Source organism: Schistocerca piceifrons, chromosome 11 (assembly GCF_021461385.2).
Source record: "Schistocerca piceifrons isolate TAMUIC-IGC-003096 chromosome 11, iqSchPice1.1, whole genome shotgun sequence".
NCBI lineage: Eukaryota > Metazoa > Arthropoda > Insecta > Orthoptera > Acrididae > Schistocerca > Schistocerca piceifrons.
The window spans coordinates 168,768,418-168,790,530 of record NC_060148.1 but is presented as its reverse complement, the minus strand read 5'-3'; the positions used below and the strand labels follow the sequence as shown (position 1 = coordinate 168,790,530).

At 43.0% G+C, this 22,113-nt stretch overlaps 1 protein-coding gene across 2 annotated transcripts in view; it reads right to left on the bottom strand.

Annotated features, from left to right (window-relative positions):
* Positions 1–22,113, bottom strand: part of LOC124720133 (uncharacterized protein C31H12.03c) — a 103,502-nt gene that overhangs the window by 25,424 nt on the left and 55,965 nt on the right. The window contains exons 4-5 of one of the 2 annotated variants that reach the window (XM_047245431.1): positions 19,801–19,977; positions 9,470–9,709 (exon numbers count right to left, since the gene is read on the bottom strand). In XM_047245431.1, the coding sequence (XP_047101387.1) occupies positions 9,470–9,709; positions 19,801–19,977 (417 nt within the window). The remainder of the gene's footprint in view (positions 1–9,469; positions 9,710–19,800; positions 19,978–22,113) is intronic. The other variant, XM_047245432.1, reaches the window with a different exon arrangement.

The following is a 22,113-nucleotide window of genomic DNA, read 5'->3' as shown; positions in this document are numbered from 1 at the left end:
GCACTCGCTATCATTTATGCCCTAAAAAAGTTCAGCGTTTTTTTGTACGGTTCTAAGTTTCACCTCATCACCGACCACAAGTGCTGGTCTCTCTGTTCAGCCCCTCGGCGTCGCTTCCGGATAAGGCAGCTCACCGCCTGCAACGTTGGGCCTTATACTTGTCTCGTTTTCACTATGAGATTCGCTATCGCCCCACGGCCCAGCACGCCAACGCTGACACATTGCTGCGATTGCCGATGGGCCCCGACCCGGTTTTCGATCGTGATGAACTCCTCTGTTTCCACATTGATGAGGAAGAACGTCGTGCGGTCGAGGGTATTCCGCTTACGGGTTCGCAGGTCGCGTCGGCTACTGCGCGGGACCCGGTCCTGCGTCAGGTGATCGGTTTTGTTCAACGGGGTTGGCCGGACAGGACCGAGGGCCGGGCATCGAATCCCCTTCGCAACTACCGTGCCTTGCGCCTTCGTCTGTCTGTTCGTGATGGTGTTGTTCTTCACGGATGGCGCATCTCCACGGGTCGTGGTGCCAGCCTCTCTTCGCAAAGAGGCCCGCAGGCACGTTTATTGGCCCGGTATTGATTCGGACATCGCCCACATGGTTGCTGCGTGTGGTCAGTGTGCTCAACAACTGGCTGCACCTCGTACAATGCCCTCTCCGTGGCCTGATCCGGCACAGTCATGGGAACGAGTGCACGCTGACTTTGCCGGCCCCTTCCTCGGTACTTATTGGCTACTGTCGATTGACGCCTTCTCGAAGTTTCCGTTTGTTGTTCGATGTCTGTCGCCCACCACTGCGGCAACGACACTGGCTTTGTCCAAAATCTTTGCGCTAGAAGGTCTTCCATCCACGATCGTCACAGACAATGGCCCTCAGTTCTCTTCGCAGGCCTTCCGTGATTTTTGTACTGGACAAGGGATTAATCATGTTACAGCACCGCCCTTCCATCCGCAATCGAACGGGGAGGTCGAGCACCTTGTCCGCACTTTCAAAAGCCAGATGAAAAAATTCCTTAGTGAATTTTCCACAGATGACGCTCTGCTGCAATTTCTGAGTTCTCATCGCTTCACGCCTCTGGGTGATCGCAGCCCTGCATGGCCGCCAACCGCGCACTCTACTGCACCTGCTTCACCCTGTCAGGCCTTGTGCTGTGTCCCCTAGTACAGGAAAATACTCTGTGGGCGCCGACGTGTGGGCACGAGGGTACGGATCTCGCCCTAAATGGATTCCAGGGGTGGTCAAGGCTCTTCGCGGCCGCCGGCTTTGTGAAATACGTACGGACGACGGCACGGTTGTTCGCCATTACGACCAGATGCGCCCACGAGTGGTGGCCACGCTGGTGCCACCGCCCTTTCATTCATCTCCACCAGCCCGAGAAGCCAGTCCTGTCGCTGCTGCCGATCTACCGTACGTGTTGATGCAGCCGACGTCGCTACCGCTTCCGAGTACGCCGGAACCGGCCCCAGTCGCAACGCCGCCTTCTCCGGGACCCATCTCGCTGGAGCACACCCCCAGGTCCACGACACCTATGGATGCTGCTCCGGAGTTTTCACCCATCATCTCGTCCAGGAGGCACGTTCAATGCATGAGCTTCCGCCCTGGACATTTTTGACCGTACTCTTGTGTCTCTCTGCGGGATCTTCTCGGGGCCTCACAAGAGGCCATGGATGTCTCCGCACTGTCCATGTCTCCAAGGAAGTGAGTTTTTTTTTTTTTAAGGGGGGGAAGTGTTGTGACAGTGCCACGACATTTAACAGTGCTGCCACGACAGTACGCGCAAATGGCGATAGAGGCGCTCCGCAACTCGGCTGAGTGCGGGAGTGCCACCTAGCTATGAACGGCGCCGGCCGCACGTTACGGCACGGGAGTCGAATGAGAGATACTGAGTTGTTATCATGTAACCAGCTATTGTTTCTAAGTGTGTGTGTTTGAATATCCACGCAATTATTGGTGATTAAAGGTTATAACAACTATCACAAATACAATGATGTCATGAAGGTAAGCCAAAAATAGTCTTTTATTGGCACAGCACTTGGAAGGTGCAACATATCTTTGGTGTGAGTCAGAGTTGGAGGACAGCTATTCACATCACTCTGCAGTTTTTAAAATGGTTTTAGTTTTCAAATACTTTCTTATTAATTTTTTGTGGTAATATTTGCTCAAATTAATTTATTAGAGGATGTATATCATTAAAACAATCTTCAAAGATGTCAATAACTGTTAAACTGTTTCACTACTGACATCATTTTCCAGAGAATGTAACGTATTCTAGACTAGTATCTCACCTGAGCAAATCACAGTTTGGATTTCAGAAGAGTTGCACTATTGAAAATGCCATACTCACTTACCGAATTAAGTGCTAAATACCAAAATAGTGCTCGTTGGTATTTTTTGTCACCTAACTAAAGCATTAGACCATGTGAATCATAATATTCCCCTAGATCAACTGAAGTGTTACAGGACTGATGGTGTAACCAACCAATGAAGAATGTCATATCTGACTAACAGAATGCAGAAAGTTGTATTTAGTAATTCAATCAACATAGTCCCTGGAAATTATTCTGACTGGGGAGAAATCATGTACGGGATCCCCAACGTTCAACCTTAGGTCTGCTATTGGTCCTCATATATGTAAACAATCTGCCATCTAAACTGATTTTTGTATAATTAGTTCTTTCTGCACAGGACACTAGTGTTATAATCAATTGAAGCGTACACACATCAACAGAAGAAACAGGTCCATAAAAATATTTGACTAGCTTCCTGTGAATGGTCTCACCCTCAATTTTAAAAAGACATAACACTTTCAGTTCTGGACATCTAGGGGTACTAGACTGAAATATAAGAGTAATATATGGTGAGAAAATAATATATATGGTGGAAATTTCAAAATTCTTAAGTATCCATATTGATGAAAATGTAATCTGTAAAAAGCATATTTCGGACTATCTTAAAACAACTTAGTTCAGCCACACTTGTGGTTAGAATCATTGCAAATCTTGGGGAGAGACAAATCAATAAGTTGACATATTTTGCATATTTTCATTCAATAATGTCACGTGGAATAATGTTCTGATGTAACTCACATTTAAGAAAGAAAGTCTTCATTGCTCAAAAATGAGCTGTAAAATATATGGTGCTCACCCACAATAATCTTGTAGACATGTTTTAAAGGAGTTTGGCAGTCAATTGACTACTGATCCACAATATATTTATTCCCTCATAAAGTTTGTTGTAAATAACTCACTGCAGTTCAAATGGAACAATGATGTACATAATTAATATCAGCAGGAAAACGACATTCGTTACTCCACATTAAAATTGTCTTCAGCGTGAAAAGTGCCGCACAACGCTGCAACTAAAATTCTTGATAACTTGATCAATGATACTAAATGTATTAAACAATGGAAACTCCAGGTTGGAAAATCAAAAGTATGAGGAAAGGGATAGATTGCTACTCACTGTAAAGATGACATGTGGAGTTGCAGACAGACGCAACGAAGAGACTGTCACACACTTAGCTTTCGGCCAAAGGCATCTTCAGCAAAGGAAACACACACACACACACACACACACACACACACACACACACACACACACACAAGAAAGCACACCTGACCACCATCTCAAGCAGGGTCCGAGCTGACAGAGATGCACGAGGTGTGCTTGCTTATGTGAATGACTGTGTATGTGTTTCTTTTTCAGAAGAACGCTTTGACCAAAAGCTAAGATTTAAAATGTGTGACGGATAACAAAGCAAAATTTGAAAACAAACTGAAAAAGTTTCTCCTCAATAACTGCTTTCTTTCAAGGAATAATTTCCGTTATTGTAATGTGTAAAATGTGGTGGATAGGAATTACTAACTTACATCTCTATATTTAAAAGTAATAATAATATCAAATAAAAAAAACCATATTTGTAAACTAATTTATGTTCTGAATGTAAAATGACTTGTTCCACATTATTATGATTTATCGTAAAATGATCTGTGGAACATGAAGTTAACTAACTTCGCACGTACGGGAAGGGCGTGGGGCTGCGAGGCTGTCAAAGCTTGTAGGTGACAACGTGGGGGGGGGGGGGTCTCGCTCCTGGGAAAATTCCTGTAGTAGCTGGTGCTGGAGCTGCACCTTCTCCAGACTGAAGTCACCCAGTGGGCATTCCTGTGTAAGTCTCTCTAACAAAGTACCCACCTTCAAAAAAAGTTAACGAATCTAACTTACAGAGGAATTATGGTATTCATCAAGAAATAAGGGGTTTTAGAAATAAAGTTAGTAAACTGCTCGTTGATGTTGACTGACATTATTGGTATATCAGAGCACCACTTAATGTGCCATTTCACGGAGGCTTTCTATACTGGTATAGAGATCAGCTGGCTACTTTTCAAGCAGCTCTTTGGAGAATGGCCATATATATGAAAATGGTATTCCATTTCAATCTATCAGAGCACGGCACTGAACAGGTCATTGAACGTTAAGCACAGGCTGCCTGGCCTCGGCAGCCAGAGACAGTGGTCGCACGTGTGTGTGTGTGTGTGTGTGTGTGTGTGTGTGTGTGTGTGTGTGCCGGCAGCGGGGGGGGGGGGGGCGGGGGGGGGGGGGGGGGGGGGTGTCAATTTCAGAAAAAGGTCTTCTGGTCAAAGCTTACATGTTTAGTAGACTTCTTGATGTACCTGTCTGTGGCTCAACATCTCTGCTATACGGTGAGTAGCAATCTATCCTTTCCACACTATTTTCATGAAACTAAACTTTTAATTATACTTACCTATAAGCCCACTGGCTCTGATTTCAGTACATTGCTGTTTAAGCTAGAGAAAAATCTTTGTTCAACAGAAAGTACCAAAAATTAGTTGTTTGTGGTGACTTTTAATATTAATTTTAAAAGTAAGAAAAGGAACTTTGAAAGATCTAAATTCATATCAATCTCGTGCAGACTGTGTCTTTCAAACTAGAGTGCAGGGAAACAGTAGTACAACTACAGACAACATTTTTATTCATTCTTCACTACTAGAGGGACATCCTGTTAGTAACACGTCAAATGGCCTTTCACATCACGATGGCCTTTCACATCAAGATGCACAAATTTTAACACTAAAAGTAATTTGGACACGTGCGCACACACTCTGTGCACGCTCACGTGCATTAGGTATAATTATAAACTATTTAGAAATCTCAATCCACTGGCAACTGACTTTTTAAAACCTCATTAAAGAACAAGAGCAGCAAAAAGTTAATAGAGCATGTAACACATGATAAATACACTGCTCAAAACAATTAGGGGAACATGATGTTGGGCATCTGCCATACTCCACTGAGCAATAATTGTGGTCTGTATGTGTTATAAATTATATCATCCTAGATATTCCACTGTTTGATTTTTACCAAATTATATCTTTATCTTTCACAAATCAAGTACAAAACAAATCATCATTACATCCTCATTCCCTTACATAACAAGAACTGAAATGTCTGACAGGTTTCAGAAACAAAGTAGAAACAGTCATTTATCTTGTCATCCTGGATTCTTTTCATTGGACTTGTGAGCATTAAGTCAGCCACTGTGGCCGAGCGGTTCTACGCACTTCAGTCCGGACACGCATTGCTGCTACGGTCGCAGGTTAGAATCATGCCTCGGGCACAGATGTGTGTGATGTCCTTAGGTTAGTTAGGTTTAAGTAGTTCTAAGTCTAGGGGACTGACGACCTCAGATGTTAAGTCCCATAGTGCTCAGAGCCATTTGAACCATTTGTGAGCATTAATCACAACCTGAAACGTATGTTGCACAATCCACTTAAGTCTATGGAGGTCACACTGCGGTATTGGTCTCCACTCTTCAATGGCGGTCTGTGGCAGAACAGGACAATAAACACTTCACCGAGCACATCCCACACTTGCTCTACAGAGTTTACGTCGGGACTCACGACTGACCATTCCACTGCTTCGATGTCCGGTCACCGAAAGAGATCCCCGCCGATGCCCGCCAAATGGGCCCTGGCATTACCGTGCGTGAGAAGGAATTCAGGACCACCGGCATATGCAGCAGCCACCGTACGGTCGAACAGCATCTGTTCGGTGTACTGCCTGGTGGTAAGGCGACATACCCTCGTGCACTGCGACTCGTACGATCGTAAGAATCGTCATATCTCATAAATGATTCGAGATGTAGAAATTAGGTTCATTTGCAAATGATAGCTTGCTATGAAGCACCTATGTTGTATGAAATACTCAAAACTGAGATACAAAAGTAACTCATCTGCACCAATGTGAGCTCGGCAGTTCGGGACACAGACAGATATCCAAAGCGCTGTAAGAAAACCAAAGCAGTGGGTGTACACACATCCACATCACCTGGAGAACGGCGTAGTACGAGGTGCGTTCAAGTTCTAAGGCCTCCGATTTTTTTTCTAATTAACTGCTCACCCGAAATCGATGAAACTGGCGTTACTTCTCGACGTAATCGCCCTGCAGACGTACACATTTTTCACAATGCTGACGCCACGATTCCATGGCAGCGGCGAAGGCTTCTTTAGGAGTCTGTTTTGACCACTGGAAAATCGCTGAGGCAATAGCAGCACGACTGGTGAATGTGCGGCCACGGAGAGCGTCTTTCGTTGTTGGAAAAAGCCGAAAGTCACTAGGAGCCAGGTCAGGTGAGTAGGGAGCACGAGGAATCACTTCAAAGTTGTTATCACGAAGAAACTGAGTAACGTTAGCTCGATGAGCGGGTGCGTTGTCTCGGTGAAACAGCACACGCGCAGCCCTTCCCGGACGTTTTTGTGCCGTGCAGGAAGGAATTTGTTCTTCAAAACATTTTCGTAGGATGCACCTGTTACCGTAGTGCCCTTTGGAACGCAATGGGTAAGGATTATGCCCTCGCTGTCCCAGAACATGGACACCATCATTTTTTCAGCACTGGCGGTTACCCGAAATTTTTTTGGTGGCGGTGAATCTATGTGCTTCCATTGAGCTGACTGGCGCTTTTGTTTCTGGATTGAAAAATGGCATCCACATCTCATCCATTGTCACAACCGACGAAAAGAAAGTCCCATTCGTGCTGTCGTTGCGTGTCAACATTGGTTGGCAACATGCCACACGGGCAGCCATGTGGTCGTCCGTCAGCATTCGTGGCACCCACCTGCATGACACTTTTCGCATTTTCGTCGTGCGGGATTGTGTGCACAGAACCCACAGAAATGCCAACTCTGGAGGCAATCTGTTCAGCAGTCATTCGGCGATCCCCCAAAACAGTTCTCTCCACTTTCTCGATCGTGTCGTCAGACCGGCTTGTGCGAGCCCGAGGTTGTTTCGGTTTGTTGTCACACGATGTTCTGCCTTCATTAAACTGTCGCACCCACGAACGCACTTTCGACACATCCATAACTCTGTCACCACATGTCTCCTTCAACTGTCGATGAATTTCAATTGGTTTCACACCACGCAAATTCAGAAAACGAATGATTGCACGCTGTTCAAGTAAGGAAAATGTCGCCATTTTAAGTATTTGAAACAGTTCTCATTCTTGCCGCTGGCGGTAAAATTCCATCTGCCGTACGGGTCTGCCATCTCTGGGACGTATTGACAATGAATGTGGCCTCATTTTAAAACAATGCGCATGTTTCTATCTCTTTCCAGTCCGGAGAAAAAAAATCGGAGGCCTTAGAACTTGAATGCACCTCGTATGACACGCATACCCATCACAGCAGTGAAAGGGTCAACAACCTCCGATTTGCCGATGGCACGGTGCTTTCAGCCATAATCAATGAGGCATTTGCTGATTTACTAACAAGAGTAATGGGCATTAGCCTATTATATGGATCCGACATCATTCTCGTCAAGTCCAAACTAGTGATAATAGATCAAAGGGCACAGGTCTAACTCGCATTTCAATTAGAGGATCTGAAAGTTGTGCATTCTATCATCTGTCTTGGGTCAACCGTCTGCAACACGGGAAGCTGTGAAGATGTGATAAGAAGAGGTATCACACTATGACGAGTGGCTACAAAGTATCTCACCGAGATCTGGCAGAACAGAGTGATAACAGACAGTACAAAGATTCAGCTTGTCGAAACACGTTTCCAGTCTTCTTTTGCAGTTGCGAAACGTGGTCCCGATAACAAGCGGCACATCGATGCATTTGAGCTTTAATGTTGGTGCACATGCTGCACGTAAAATTAACTGAAAGAAGAACACAGGTGTCCGTTATTGATCAACTTAATATCTCCGGACACCTTTCTTTTCTCGACAACCAAAACATTCTCTAGTTGTTCGGTCATCTAGAGACAATAATCACAAAAGGAACACTGGAGGGCACGAGACCGAGTGGGGGAGCAGCGAGCACGTAGGGAGATCAAATAAAGTCGGTCTGCCAGTTCACCTTTCCAGCAGGCGCTAAGCCGGGCACCACACAGCAGCTGGATTTTTGCGGTTTTCTATATTTACACTATACGGATTTCAGAACTCAAATATCAATGCCCCAAATCAGGTTCGTGCAACTTTAAAAAATTCTCACAGAAAGTGTATTTGAAGTTTTCTGAGTACCTTTAATTCTCTAAAACTATAACAATATTTCAATGGGTCACTCTGTTCTCTGCCATACTGCTCACCTGCCGCCAGGCAGCCAGGGTTCAATTTCGGGGCAATACAATTTTTGAAATGAAGGTCCACGATTTAGGAGCATTTCTGCAAAGCAGAAAATATTAAACATGAAAAATACATAAATAAATTGGTATCATTCGAGTCTGGCAATCGCTAGTTCAGGTCTGATTATAGTCATTACCCTATTCTCTTTTTTTCATGCAATTAGAATACCTATGTAATTTCAATATAAAATTTATCAAATATGTGGTAATTAACATATATCTAATTAGTTTTATGAGAATTGTGCATAATCTTATTTCTAATTACATATCACACGCCAAATTCCAGTTTTCATCTTCACATATTTTACGCTTCATGGAAAAACTCGTACAACGTGCACCTTCATTTAGAAATGAGCATTTGCCAGGAACCGAAGCCGGGCCACCCACTGGACAGGACAGGCAAGCCACTCCACCATCGAGGCACGCAGCTCCTCAAACTACTAGTTTATCTTCAGCGAATTAATACACTCGAAAACCTTCAAATTAAATTTTCTCAATAGTTTTTGAGAATACTTTTAACAGCTTTGGGTGATTGATTTTGGCTCTGAATCTCACACACCACGAACATAAAAAATCACAAAGAACTGATTCCCATGTGACCTCATTGCAAGATAAGTTATTAACTGTCAGGGATTGCGATACTTCATTCGCAGGATCGTAATAGTCAGAAATGAGTGTACTGACTTGTCACGTTGTCCGTAAGAACTTACACTGTCATACTGAATTATTTGAGTTGCACAACGGAGGTCACTATCACCAATTTTTGTAAGTCAGTCATCTTGACAACTCGTATTAATTATCAGATAATTTTTCCCAGCAGCCACACGACTCACCTCGGCAGGGCCGAGTGCCGTGATGCGGACTCTCTTGCTCGCGGATCCCACAGCACTGCCGGGCCGGTCCTCCGCCCCCACTGTACCACCGCCCCCTGTAGTGGTGCTGACGCCCCCGCCGGTGGACGACGTCGCCGCAGCGGCCTCCGCCCCCGCACCGCTGCCCGTGTTGGGCGGAGTGGACGGGCGTCGCTTTAGGACAATGCGCCGCGGGGTGCCCGAGCTGGGTGTTGCATCCTGCTGGGAGAGGCAAGAGAGCAGATACAGTCCCGGACTTTATTTATTTCGTACCGGGGACACAAAAGTACAAAATATACGAACTACGAAGGTTGTCTGAAAACTAATGCCTCCACCTTCGTAACTCTTGAACAGTTGGCAGCATTGCTATGCGGCAGGTACTGGCTTGTTGTTGGCAGAAAGCCTTAGCATTGAATGGTTGTGTTGTTACAGTGTAAAGTGTGGAACCCGTGCAGACGGTCGGTCAATGTGATTTAGGCGACGTGCATTCATTGAATTCTTGGCAGCGGAAGGCGTTACCCCAAAGGAGATTCATCAGAGAATGAAAGCAGTTTATGGTGATTGTGTCGATGTGAGTACTGCGCGCCGTTGGGCGGTATGCTTAAAGATGTTGAGGCAGGAACATGTGACCTGTGTGACAAAAATACAGTTGGATGTCCTGTGACAGCAACCACAGAGTTTCACAGGCAAAATGTTGACAAACTGATTCAGAATGATTGTAGTATCAATCAGAGAAAAACAGCAAGCACAATTGGCATTTCACAAGAACGTGTGGGTCACATTATTGCTTTGCTTGGCTATCAGAAGATCTGTGCATGATGGATACTCTGGATGCTGACCCCTGAAATGAAAGCACACAGACTTGAAATTTGCCAGGAACTCCTCTCGTATTACAAGAAGGGAGGTGATGCCTTTCTCCATTAAATTGTGACAGGAGATTAAACGTGGGTACACCATTATGACCCGGAGATGAAACGTCAATCTACGGAATATTCACCCCCCCCCCCCCCCCCCCCCACACACACACACACACCAAACTCGCCCCAGAAAAAGAAATTCAAAGACACAGCCCTCAGCTGGAAAAATCATGACCACAGTGTTCTGAAACACAGATGGTGTTATCCTTGTTGATTTCATTGAGTGAGGAACAACAACAAATCCAGACTGTTACATCACAATGCTGTGAACTCTGAAACGACGGCTAACGAGGGTCCGAAAGGAAAAGGGAAATGTTTTCCTGCAGCATGACAGTGCCAAACCACACACTTCACGTACCACCACATCAGAACTTTTAGAGACTGAATCTCACCGTAAGGCATCCTCTATACAGTCCAGATTTAGCACCGTCTGACTTCCATCTGTTCCAGATGATGAAACACGATCTGCGGGAACAACATTATGCTTCTGATGAAGACGTTGAGGGAAATGTGAGACTGTGGTTGCAGAAACAGTGTCGAATTCTTCCGTGATAGCTTCAGAAAACTTGTTCATTGTTGGCAGAAATGTATCCAATTGGCTGGTGATTATGTGGAAAAGTGAATATTGGTAATTAACGATCACATTCTAAGGATTATTTCTGCATTTAATTTATTACAATATTACCATCCAAACCCAATCAACGAAGGTGGAGGCATTCCTTTGTATTCAACCCTCATAGTACATAAAAAAATAAGCTACTTGACATGCAGCTAAAGAACACACCGTAGGTGTGATAGAATTTTCAGTCATACTGTTGTCTTTACTGACTCGGGAGTGTACAGTAAATATTTGTTTAGAAAACATATGTAATATGTTTTTGTCCATTATAATTTTGAAATAAATGCAAAATGTTTATTTTGTTTGTGTTTCATGTTGAACAAGCAGGGACTGGTGCAACATAGCATTGTGTTGTATTACAGTCTGCAAGGGTGACATATATCCTTTCATATTCATTACTGACAAATGATACTGACAAACAAAAAAGACTGATATAAGCCAGCACAACTACTGTGTGAATTTACTGCTTTTTGCGCATGTGGACAACCAGGATAGGGAAGGTGTATGCCTTCAAGATGGGACAGCGTTGGCAGTAACTTCACAAGGGGAAATACTTGCACAGACGCGATAACACAGCTCTGTGAATTACTAACCAACATCGGGGAAGCGTGCCGCCCCAGAATACACGCAGAAAAACATGACAATGGTTGTAATCTTTTTATAACAAAGGAATAATTGACTGATATGCCACTCTGAATTCAGAATTTGTATGTTGTATCTGTGTACATAGCATTTCCAAGTTTGATAAGTAGAAGATAAATATTTCCTCAGAAAAATTACTGAAGAAAAGCAGAAACCATTAGATTGTTTCCTTCCAGCATAAATTGTGGAAGCAGAGCTCTTAATCCTACAGTCAGTAAAGAGAAGAATAAGAAAACAGAATAATATCCACTCCATTAATTGAAGTAAGTCAATACTTCCTCGGAAACGGACTGCTATCATGCTGGTCAGAGCATTTAGTGGAGAGCCAGTGACAGATAGAAGTTACTGCTGTGACGTGCAATCCACAGTGGAATAAGCACATAAGGTCGGCTGTAGGAAAGGAGAATTGTAGGAAATTGTAGTTCATCTGGAAAGGAGACCGCTGCACAGCACTTGTGCAAGTGACTATGAAGTATTGTTTGCCTGAACCACCAGATTGGACTAAAGAAATACACTGAAGCATTTCAGAGGCATGCTACTAGAGTTGTTACCAGTAGATTCAATCGACATTTGACTATTAGAAAAATGCTCCGTGAACTTACGTGGGAATTCCTGGAGGGGAAAAAAGACACTTTTTTCAAAAAACACCATTGAGAAAGTTTAGAAAAACAACTTTTGTGGCACACTGCTGAACAATTCTATTGGCACCAATAAACGTGTCACATACTGACTGCAAAGAGAAGAAAAAAGATATCAGCTCGTGCAGGAACATATAGACAGTCGTTTTTCCCTCGCTCAATTGCCGTGTGGAAAAGGAAAAAGACTGACGGGCAGTGTTGCGAGGTATTCCACGGACTTCGGTAACTACAGACTGTTCGATAGCAAAACAGACAGGAAAAAGTGGATAAGGAGCACCATTCCTGGGAATGGCTGATGTAGTCAGCAGGAGGGTCCTCCAATCACCACTGAAACCAATGAACAAAAAAGTGATGATGATAAGGTTAAAATTTGCTAACACACCCTACATCATAATCGACAAATGTGCACCAGTACACCGAGATAGCAAGACAGAGAAAGAAGGTGTCTGTAAGTAACGGTAGGAACTAGAGGAAACCATAAGAAAGATCCCTATGGGAGACATTCGAATTTGATTAGGGGATTTAAACTCATAATTATGGACAGGAAAGAGATTCAAAAGAACAAGAAAATACCCAGGTCAGAGACTCACTAACAAGATCGGCCAGAGACTGGCCGAATTATGGTATCGACACAATATGAGGATAATATCAACTCACTTCAAGAAAGCTGAGATGTGGGGATCACTAGTCAGATCCCTCGGAGAATACCAAATCGACCGGGTAGCAATTACACACGGCGACACCAAAGTTTGATACGACAAAACAGAAATTGTCAAGGACGAAATGGGGAATGGGAGGAAGACACAGCCGTGACCTCGGAACAATTCAAAGAGAAGATAATCACTTAATCTGAAGTTAAAATTCCTCAATCAAAAAGGAGAGACACCCACCGTGGAATAAACGTGATAAAGCAAAAGGACGATGGCATACAACAATAGGTACAGCACCAAAACAGAAGCTAATCTGGCAACATACGCAGAGGTGAGAAAGACACGAGGGAGTAAAAAATAAATACAAAACAGACAAATTAAAAGAAACAGAAGTGGATTTGCGAAACTATAAAAAAAGAGGCTTCAACTACACATTTAGTACCAGAATCATAGGATATCAACCACAAAATCTGCTTTTCGGAAAATAAGGATTGAGAACTGCACTGGATAACAAAGGGAACTGCGAGACACTGACCGTAGTGCTTCAAACAAACTACTGAATTGTATTGAACCGGCAGAGAGGTTCTCAAGGAGTACAGAGATCGAGCCAGATGTGCCACAGAAATTGGAAACCCAGAGACAAATCGTGAAAATGAGAGGAAATAGGAATGTACACACATTTAGCAAAAAATCAAAATAGTATTTTAAACAAACAAAACTTGGGAAGAAACTGTATATTGAGAACTGACAAAATTCTTATCAGTTATAAATAATTCAGAAAAAAAGACAAATCTCAAATTTTACATCAGTGATATAAATTCAGTAGTATAGCGTATCTGACACACAAATCAATATTGTAACAATCGTGCAGAATAAGACAAAACAAATAGTTGAGTGTCTATAGCTTAGGAGTAAAGGAGACAGAACAGCATTCAGTCATCGCAAGGCACACACAATTAATGAAAACTTGCAAACTTTTGGAAGAATCAACACACACACACACACACACACACACACACACACACACACACACACACACCCGTGTCCCTACATTGTGCTGGTTGGGCCGGTGTTACGCTATCATATTTTTTTGACAAAGATTTGTCAAAGATATGATCAAATATTTGTCAAATTTCTTTGACAAAGATCTTTGATGTGGAGCTACAACGGGGTATTACACTGTCATCATATTTTTCATCAAAGTTCAAGATGGCTGACAACAACAACCTTTCATGTGCAGCAGTTGTGTGCACATTTGGAAGAGAAGTGGGGAAAAGGAAGGAAACGTACCTGGGTGAAAAATTTGTTAGGTGAGCTTCAACTGGAGGACGTCAAGTCATACATAAATTATTTAAGAATGGATGACAATACATTTCAGTATACGGTCAGTGAAGTGTATCGTCATATGACAAAGCACAATACTCACGTAAGCACTGCTATATCCGCAGAAGGCAGGCTCACAGAAATACTCCAGTTTCTTGCTACAGGACAGGGTTACTCTAGCTAACAGTACAGCACTCGACTACCACAGTACATACTAACGAAAATAATAAACATAAACGGGTGAAGCAATTTATAAAGCACTAAAGAACCAATATCTGAAGGTAAATAAATGTTCAATGCACTTTACGTGCATTAGGAACTATTTTTATTGTTGAACAAAGTAATAATTATATTTTGTGTCCCACAACTACAAAATTAATAGAAATGTATGAACCTGATTAGGGGCTTTACAATGTGAGGCATTCTGAGCACAAAAAGAGATTAAGAAGAATGGAGAGCTCAGAAAATTTTATATATATTATAGGGCATCTTCCTCCTGTATACCAGTTTCCTGGAAGGCTGCCTGGATGTGTCCAGAGGCGGCTGTGGAACTGTCGCCTGCAGCGTATCCCACCTGTTCGTCAAAAAACGTTGTACAGTGCCTCGTCAGCTTCATATATTTCACAAACGTACTACTGGTGGCAGATAGCTGCACTGACGTTAACGCTCCAAGTGGTAACATTTCAGACTGCAGCGAACAGAAGACGAGCGACTTTTACGATCATTTCTATGGTGAGGCCCTAGATTTGACGATATTTATTTGACAACGTGCCAGATTTGACAAAGTTTCCTGTTACACCATCAAATTTCTTTGACATAAATATTTGACATATCAACTTTAACAAAGAAATATGATAGTGTAATACCGGCCTTACACACACAATGCTGGGATTTCTGATCAGCAGGTGGGGTGGATGCTGTGTCTGGTGAGGTGGATACAGGGAGGATGGGGTGGGAGCAAGAAGATGGGTTCGGGATGGGTAACTAATGGCTCAAAGGGAGGCAGTATGGTTTTGGCTAGGAAGGAGAGGGAGGGGTGGCAGGTCCACAGGCTAGGCACAAGGTACCCGGGTACGGGGGCCGGTCAGGCGTAATGCATGGTGAAGGTGACGCGGGGATGCGGATTGCGAGAGGGCGACAGGAAAGAAGGAGGGAAAATTGTTGGGTGTGGGGACAATGATTTAACAAGGAGGGGAGCCCAGGATGTATTGCAAGAATAATTCCCATCTGTATAATTCAGAAAAGCTGTTGGTGAAGGGAAGGAACCAGGTTCATTAGCAGCTACTGCATGTCACGCTACAGGGGGGTCAACTGATTCTCGGCCACAGTTTGGTGGTGACCATTCATCCTGACAGATAGGTGGTCGGTTGTCGTGCTGACATAAAATGTTGTGCAGTTATTGCAGCAGATTTGGTATATGAAATGGCCTGCTAAAACCCCAAACCCCATGTCTGGCTCAAGTTCACTGATGATACCTTCATGATCTGAACTTAGGATTCATTGCCTCATATTTCCACTGAAGACCTAGGTGCAAGACCTGCCCGATTCAACCACACAGCACTTTCTACTCCCTCAATCACCAGCTTATCCTAACCTGGCGGAGGCTGGACCACCTGTGAAAGCATCCTATGTCATATACCGACTCTGCAACAATCACTGCACAGATTTTTATGTCCGGCATTACAACTGACCACGGTCCACCAAAACGAATGACTACTGCCAAACTAAGTGGAACAACATGTTCAAGTGCAACCGCTACTTCACAATTCCCGAACCATTTGGATCCTTTCCTCCAGCACCAGCTTTTCTGAACTATGTACATGGGAGTTATACTTGCCACACATCCTTTGCTCCCTGTAATCCTAACAGGTGAATGGGTGTCACTTGTGTCAAATGCCTGTACGCAAGATTTCCACACTCCTACACATCAAGAGGTCCACTGTTTCCGATGCGATAGTGAAGTGGGAACGTAAAGAGATACGTACGAAACAATAGTGTATAGGTCGACCTCGTCTGTTGACTGACAGAGACTGCCGACAGTTGAGAAGGTCGTAATGTGTAATAGGCAGACATCTATCCAGACCATCACACAGGAATACCAAACTGCATGAGAATCCACTGCAAGTACTATGACAGTTAGGCAGAAGGTGAAAAAACTTGGATTTCACGGTCGAGAGACTGTTCATAAACCACACATCATGCTGGTAAATGCCAAAAGATGACTCACTCGGTGTAAGAGCGTCAACATTGGACTATTGAACAGTGGAAAAATGTTGTTTGGAGTGACGATTCACGGTACCCAATGTGGCGATCTGATGGCACGGTGTAGGTATGGCGAATGCCCAGTGAACGTTGTCTGCCAGCATGTGTAGTGCCAACAGTCCAATTCGGAGGCAGTGGTATTATGGTGCGGTCGCGTTTCTCATGGAAGGGGCTTGCACCCCTTGTTGTTTTGCGTGGCACTATCACAGCACAGGCCCACACTGATGTTTTAAGTACTCTCTTGCTTCCCAACATTGAACAGCAATTCAGGGATGGCTACTGCATCTTTCAACACTATCAAGCACCTGTTCATAACGTACGGTCTGTGGCAGAGTGGTTACATGACATTAACGTCCCTGTAATGGACTGGCCTGCACAGAGTCCTGACCTGAATTCTATAGAACACCTTTGAAACACTGACTTCGTGCCAGGCCTCACCGACCGACATCAATACCTCTCGTCAGAGCAGCATTCCGTGAAGAATGGGCTGCCATTCCCCAAGAAACCTTCCAGCACCTGATTGAACATACGCCTGCGAGAGTGGAAGCTGTCATCAAGGCTTTTGATCACATAGTGTAGTTTATTAAAAGTATTTAAATTCAAAATACAAATATTTTTTTGTATTTCAAATGTAAATACATAATTGTTCTGAATAAAAGTATTTAAATCCAAAATATGTATATTCTAAATATCTTTATTCAAATAAGATATCACTAATTAGTGAACATTTTACATGGCATTTATTTCACTGATTTTAACAGCAATAATAGTTTAAATATTTAATCTTTCATATTCTGCCTATGTGGCCTCATTATTATTCCACCAAATGAGGAAATACTTGTTCAACGGGAGAAGAACTCAGTAAACAAGTACGATATTTCATTAAAAAAAATTACTGTTGGATATCTGCTCAAGGAATCTAAACTGTTGCCATTGTCTTTTAAATACTGTAGTGTTTCCAGATCTACTGTAGTGTTGGCAGTATCACTGGTTATCAAAGAATTGGACACCTCATCAAACATATAATAAGTTCAACCTTTTTTTTATCAGAAAGTTGCATATTCTTCCCATCTCCTTCTTCTAGTTTCATCTTTAACAATTCTGAAATAAAAAGTTCTTCAACATATTCTCTGCTAGCGTTCAGTACCTATTTCAGTTTGAAAAATGGGGTAACTATGGATGCCAATGTGCCTCCTTTGCTTTTGGTTCCTTTAATTTATAGAAACTCTCAAAACACCTATGAAGACTTTCTTTTATAATTTCTGTCTGCACACCACACCATTTGTGAGCTGCTTAGCATTCTCACTAGTTCTGGCAGAAGACATGCACAGTTAAGTATCTCTGGCCATCCCTAAACTTACATGCCATCAGCAATAGGTTTTGAACAGGTTATGTATTAATTAAGAAATTTTATTTCCATTTCTTTATAAGCTGCTAATCTGATTTTCCCTACCGTTTTATTTAGAGCATCCTTGACTGTGAGTAGGTCTCGAATAGAATTTTAGTATGAATTCCACCATATTGCACATGGATAATTTTCCATGTTGTTTCTAAAATAGGGTTCAAAAGCTTTACAAATGCTTGAAATTTTGACATGGCTTCATCATAAACTTTTTTTGTATGAGTTACTTTTGAGGTCTGGCCTTATATATATACCTTTAAGCTATTAAGTGTAATGTGTCCAACCTCGCTGCCACCTTCATTCAATTTATTTGGCATTATCAGATGATTCTGGTTTGTTTGACATTAAACAAACAATAATGGTACACACAATGTGTTCTGAAGTCTTAATACTGTTTCTAATAATTAGAACCATGGTCATTTTTGCTTGACAGGTGTACATGCGGTGCTTATTGCGCCATCTGTATCTGTTGTGGAACTACTTTTGTTTTAACAAATGGCTCATTAAACAAAAGAAAACTACGAAGTATGAAATAAAACTACTACTATTTAGTGACTGGTTTGCTTTACTCCTGAATTGCTATGGAAGCATAAAAGACCTATGCTATTTGACGTAGGATGCACTAGGTAGTGAGCTTAGTTTTTTCATTGTTACACATCTTTTCTGGCAGCTGGGTCATTATAGCACTGTTATCAATAGCGAATGCACAGAGCAAGTAGTGGTACCGAGTTAGAAGTTCAGGTCGTCTGTATTTACATCTGGTCAGAGAGTTGAAGAAAACAGACATGTGGGATAAAAGGTGGGGAGTGTTTATGGAGTTGTACGTAAAATGACGTAAAAGATTAGTTAGATGATGTAAATTGGATGATCTTTTAAATTTAGCAGAAGTAACTTTACAGGATCAAACGCCAACTTACACATTTTGTGGTTGGTTAGTCGATTTGGGGGTGCGGAGCAAAAAAGGGGGAAGGAAGTCAGCCGTGCCCTTTCAAAGGAACCATCCCGGCATCCACCTAAAGTGATTTACGGAAATCGCGAAAAACCTAAGTCGGGATGGCCGGACGCAGGTCTGAACCGTCGTCCTGCCGAATGCGAGACCAGTGTGCCGACCACTGCGCCACCTCGCTCAGTCGCATTTTGTGTCGGTGCCGACTGTTAGTGGGGTTGCGAACATGGGTAATAGCTTATAACCGACCTTAAAGTATTATAATCATATTTGTACGGAACGAACTTGAATTAACTGTAGCTTCTCTGTAGTAAATGGACTTTTATTTGTGAATTACATCAGTGTGAAAGGGGAGGACGTAACTGTGTGTGCTCTATAGACTGAAGATTAATAAACTAAGTCTTTTATTGCAGGGGATCCTCGGCGCCAATTGTGTGCGGCAGTTATTTATCGGCACCTCACAGACGCCAGCTACACAGTTTTATTATCTGCCCGGTACGGTTGTACATTTTCTCCCTTCGAAAATCCAGCTACCTTCAAATTAAATGTTCTGTGGTGTCTCAAAAACAGGTGGGGAGCTTACAACTGTGACTGGAATACGCAGGACCAAATTTAACTATAGTCAGGAACAAGGTCACTGCACAACAGAAACAAAAAAGTGCAATTATGACTTTCTCAAACTAAGATAAGCTTTACAGTTTCTTTTAAGTGTAAGTTTGTAAATAAATTATCAGTTTACCGTGTAATCATATGTAATGCAGAGGATATTCAAATGTGACATCTGGCACATGTTGTAGATACAGTCAACAGCACTTACCAATAAGGACACACATACTTTTCTTATCAGTATCTTTTGGTTACTTGTGTGGCCTGGGGTCCACATTAACCCAGACTGCAGCCGGCAGCCGGCATACCTTCTGCGCGGCCTGTGGCTGCTCCCCTGCAGCCGGTGAGGCTGCAGCCGGGGCCGGCGTCGCCGGCACCGCCCCCGCCCCCACCACGTCGGGCAGTGCGCCGGCACCGCTCAGGACTTCCTCCTCCTCCTCCCGGCCGAGCACCGCGTCTTCTTCGTCGCCAGCTATCTCGTCGCCCTGTGTGGGGAACGCCGTACTGTCAGCAAATCTCGGTGAGGAGAACACCGCACTGTTAGCAAACTTCTCTGAAGACTAAACCACTTTACTCTACTTCCCAACTGTGAGGAGGTAGAGTGGCTGGCCCGGAGGTAAGAGGCAGTTCTCTATCACAATCACAGAGGGAAAAACGATTGTTTCAGAGAGTGGTCACCCTGCCCTATACGAGAATTTTTTATTCCTCATTATCATCAAATCCCCAACTGAATGTACTCTAAAACTCTTACCACCTAAACTTCTACTAATGCCTACGTCACCCTCGACTTCCACTCGACCCCACCCAATCGGCACGAGAAGATATGGTTCAAAACTTCTCTAAATGAAAACGTCAAACTTTAAAACAAACATACACCAGGCAAGAAGAGATGGAGGCTGAAAAGTCAGTTTGCCCAATGGATTAATTGGGGTGTAAGGGGGGGGGGGGTGTTGCAAGAATTCAACTAATCAAACTAAACAACTTCAACAAAATACTGCAGCTTATAATACCGAGAGGGGGAAGGGAAGAGAGAGAGAGAGAGAGAGAGAGAGAGAGAGAGAGAGAGAGAGGAAGAAGAAAATCTAATTTTGGAAGTAATAACTGTGAAACGTGACATGCTGACAAGGAAATGTGTGTTGCTCAAATGGGACTTTCAGAAAATCACTGTTAGATGTCAGTCAATGAGTCTTCTCAGTTTGCAGTCAGTCAGAAGTAAGACAACATCCACTCAACAGATGCATTTTGTGTTCTGCCATTTGCACAGAGCAAAGTCAGTGATTTAGGTCCAGTGTGCTTTTTGTCGGTGTTTTGGCACTGATCCTCCTGCACCCAGAAACATTTGGTTTGACTTCAGCAATGCTCTGGTAGAGGACACGGAAGATGATGTATTTTTGCCCCAGTTAATTTTGAATGATGCCACAAAATTTCACATTAGTGGTAATGCTAATTGACATTATACTCCAGATCCCTCACGGCATTAATGAGTATGAAAGAGATTCACCTAAAGTGACTGATTCTTGTACCATTTCTCGTGAAACAGTGTACAGCCCTTGTTTTTTGACGAGAAAACGGCAACTGGAATGAGCTGTTTTCAAACTTCCTTTTCCAACAGGATGGAGCTCCAACACACAGGCACAACAACACACGTCAGTTTCTCAACGATACTCTGCCTCGACGCTGGATAGCGTGCGTGCGACCCTGAGACATTTACCTGGATTCTTGGTCTCCAAGATCGCAATACACGATGACATGCAATTTTTTCTTGTGGGAATATGTGAAGAAAAGTGTGTTCATCTCTCCTTTGCCTCGTTACATAGAAGAAATGAAGAACAGAGTAACAGTTGCCATAATTTCTAGCAGAGACGCTGTGTAAAGTTTATGACAAATTTAGCTATCATCTGGATGTTGCTCCTGCTGCAGCTGGTGGACACACACAGCATTTGTAATGGTGTAGCTAAAATTGAGATTCTGATTCTGTGAGTATTTTGTAATTCATCCCATGTTTGTAGTATAAATACAGACTTTGGAAATCAAGTCATTCTTTTTGGACATACTCAAAAAATAACTTGGGACTTAAATTTGCATACTGGTGGTGTAGCTCTGCTAATTCATAAGAAGGGGAAACACTATATCACTAGACCACATCCACCTTCGCCACGGTGATCTACGCGGTCCTCGAGTCGAATGCTAAGACTGGCCTCTAAGTAATTTGTTCCTACGCATCTACTTCCACCTCAACCGAAGAAGAGCTAGAACAATTGTATGAAGCTGTGACAACAACAAAGTATTCAGAAAACATCATATTTACCTAATCCTACAAGATTTTATTGCCAAGATAAGAGTGAAGTCTGCAGATCTTCCCCTGATTGGAAATTTTGGACTCGGGAACACGAAACCAAAGGGGACAAACAATGATGATTTTTCTTAAGGAAAGAACAATTGAACTGCATGAACGTATTTAACAAGACAAGTCTGAAAAGGATGTGGATCTGGGAAGCCCTGGTGGCACAATTAAGAATGAAATAGATTACATCCTCACATCAAACAAGAGAATATACTCAGACATGTCAGTTATAAATAACTTCAATTACAAGTACTTAGAACCAGGATTTGAAAAAAAG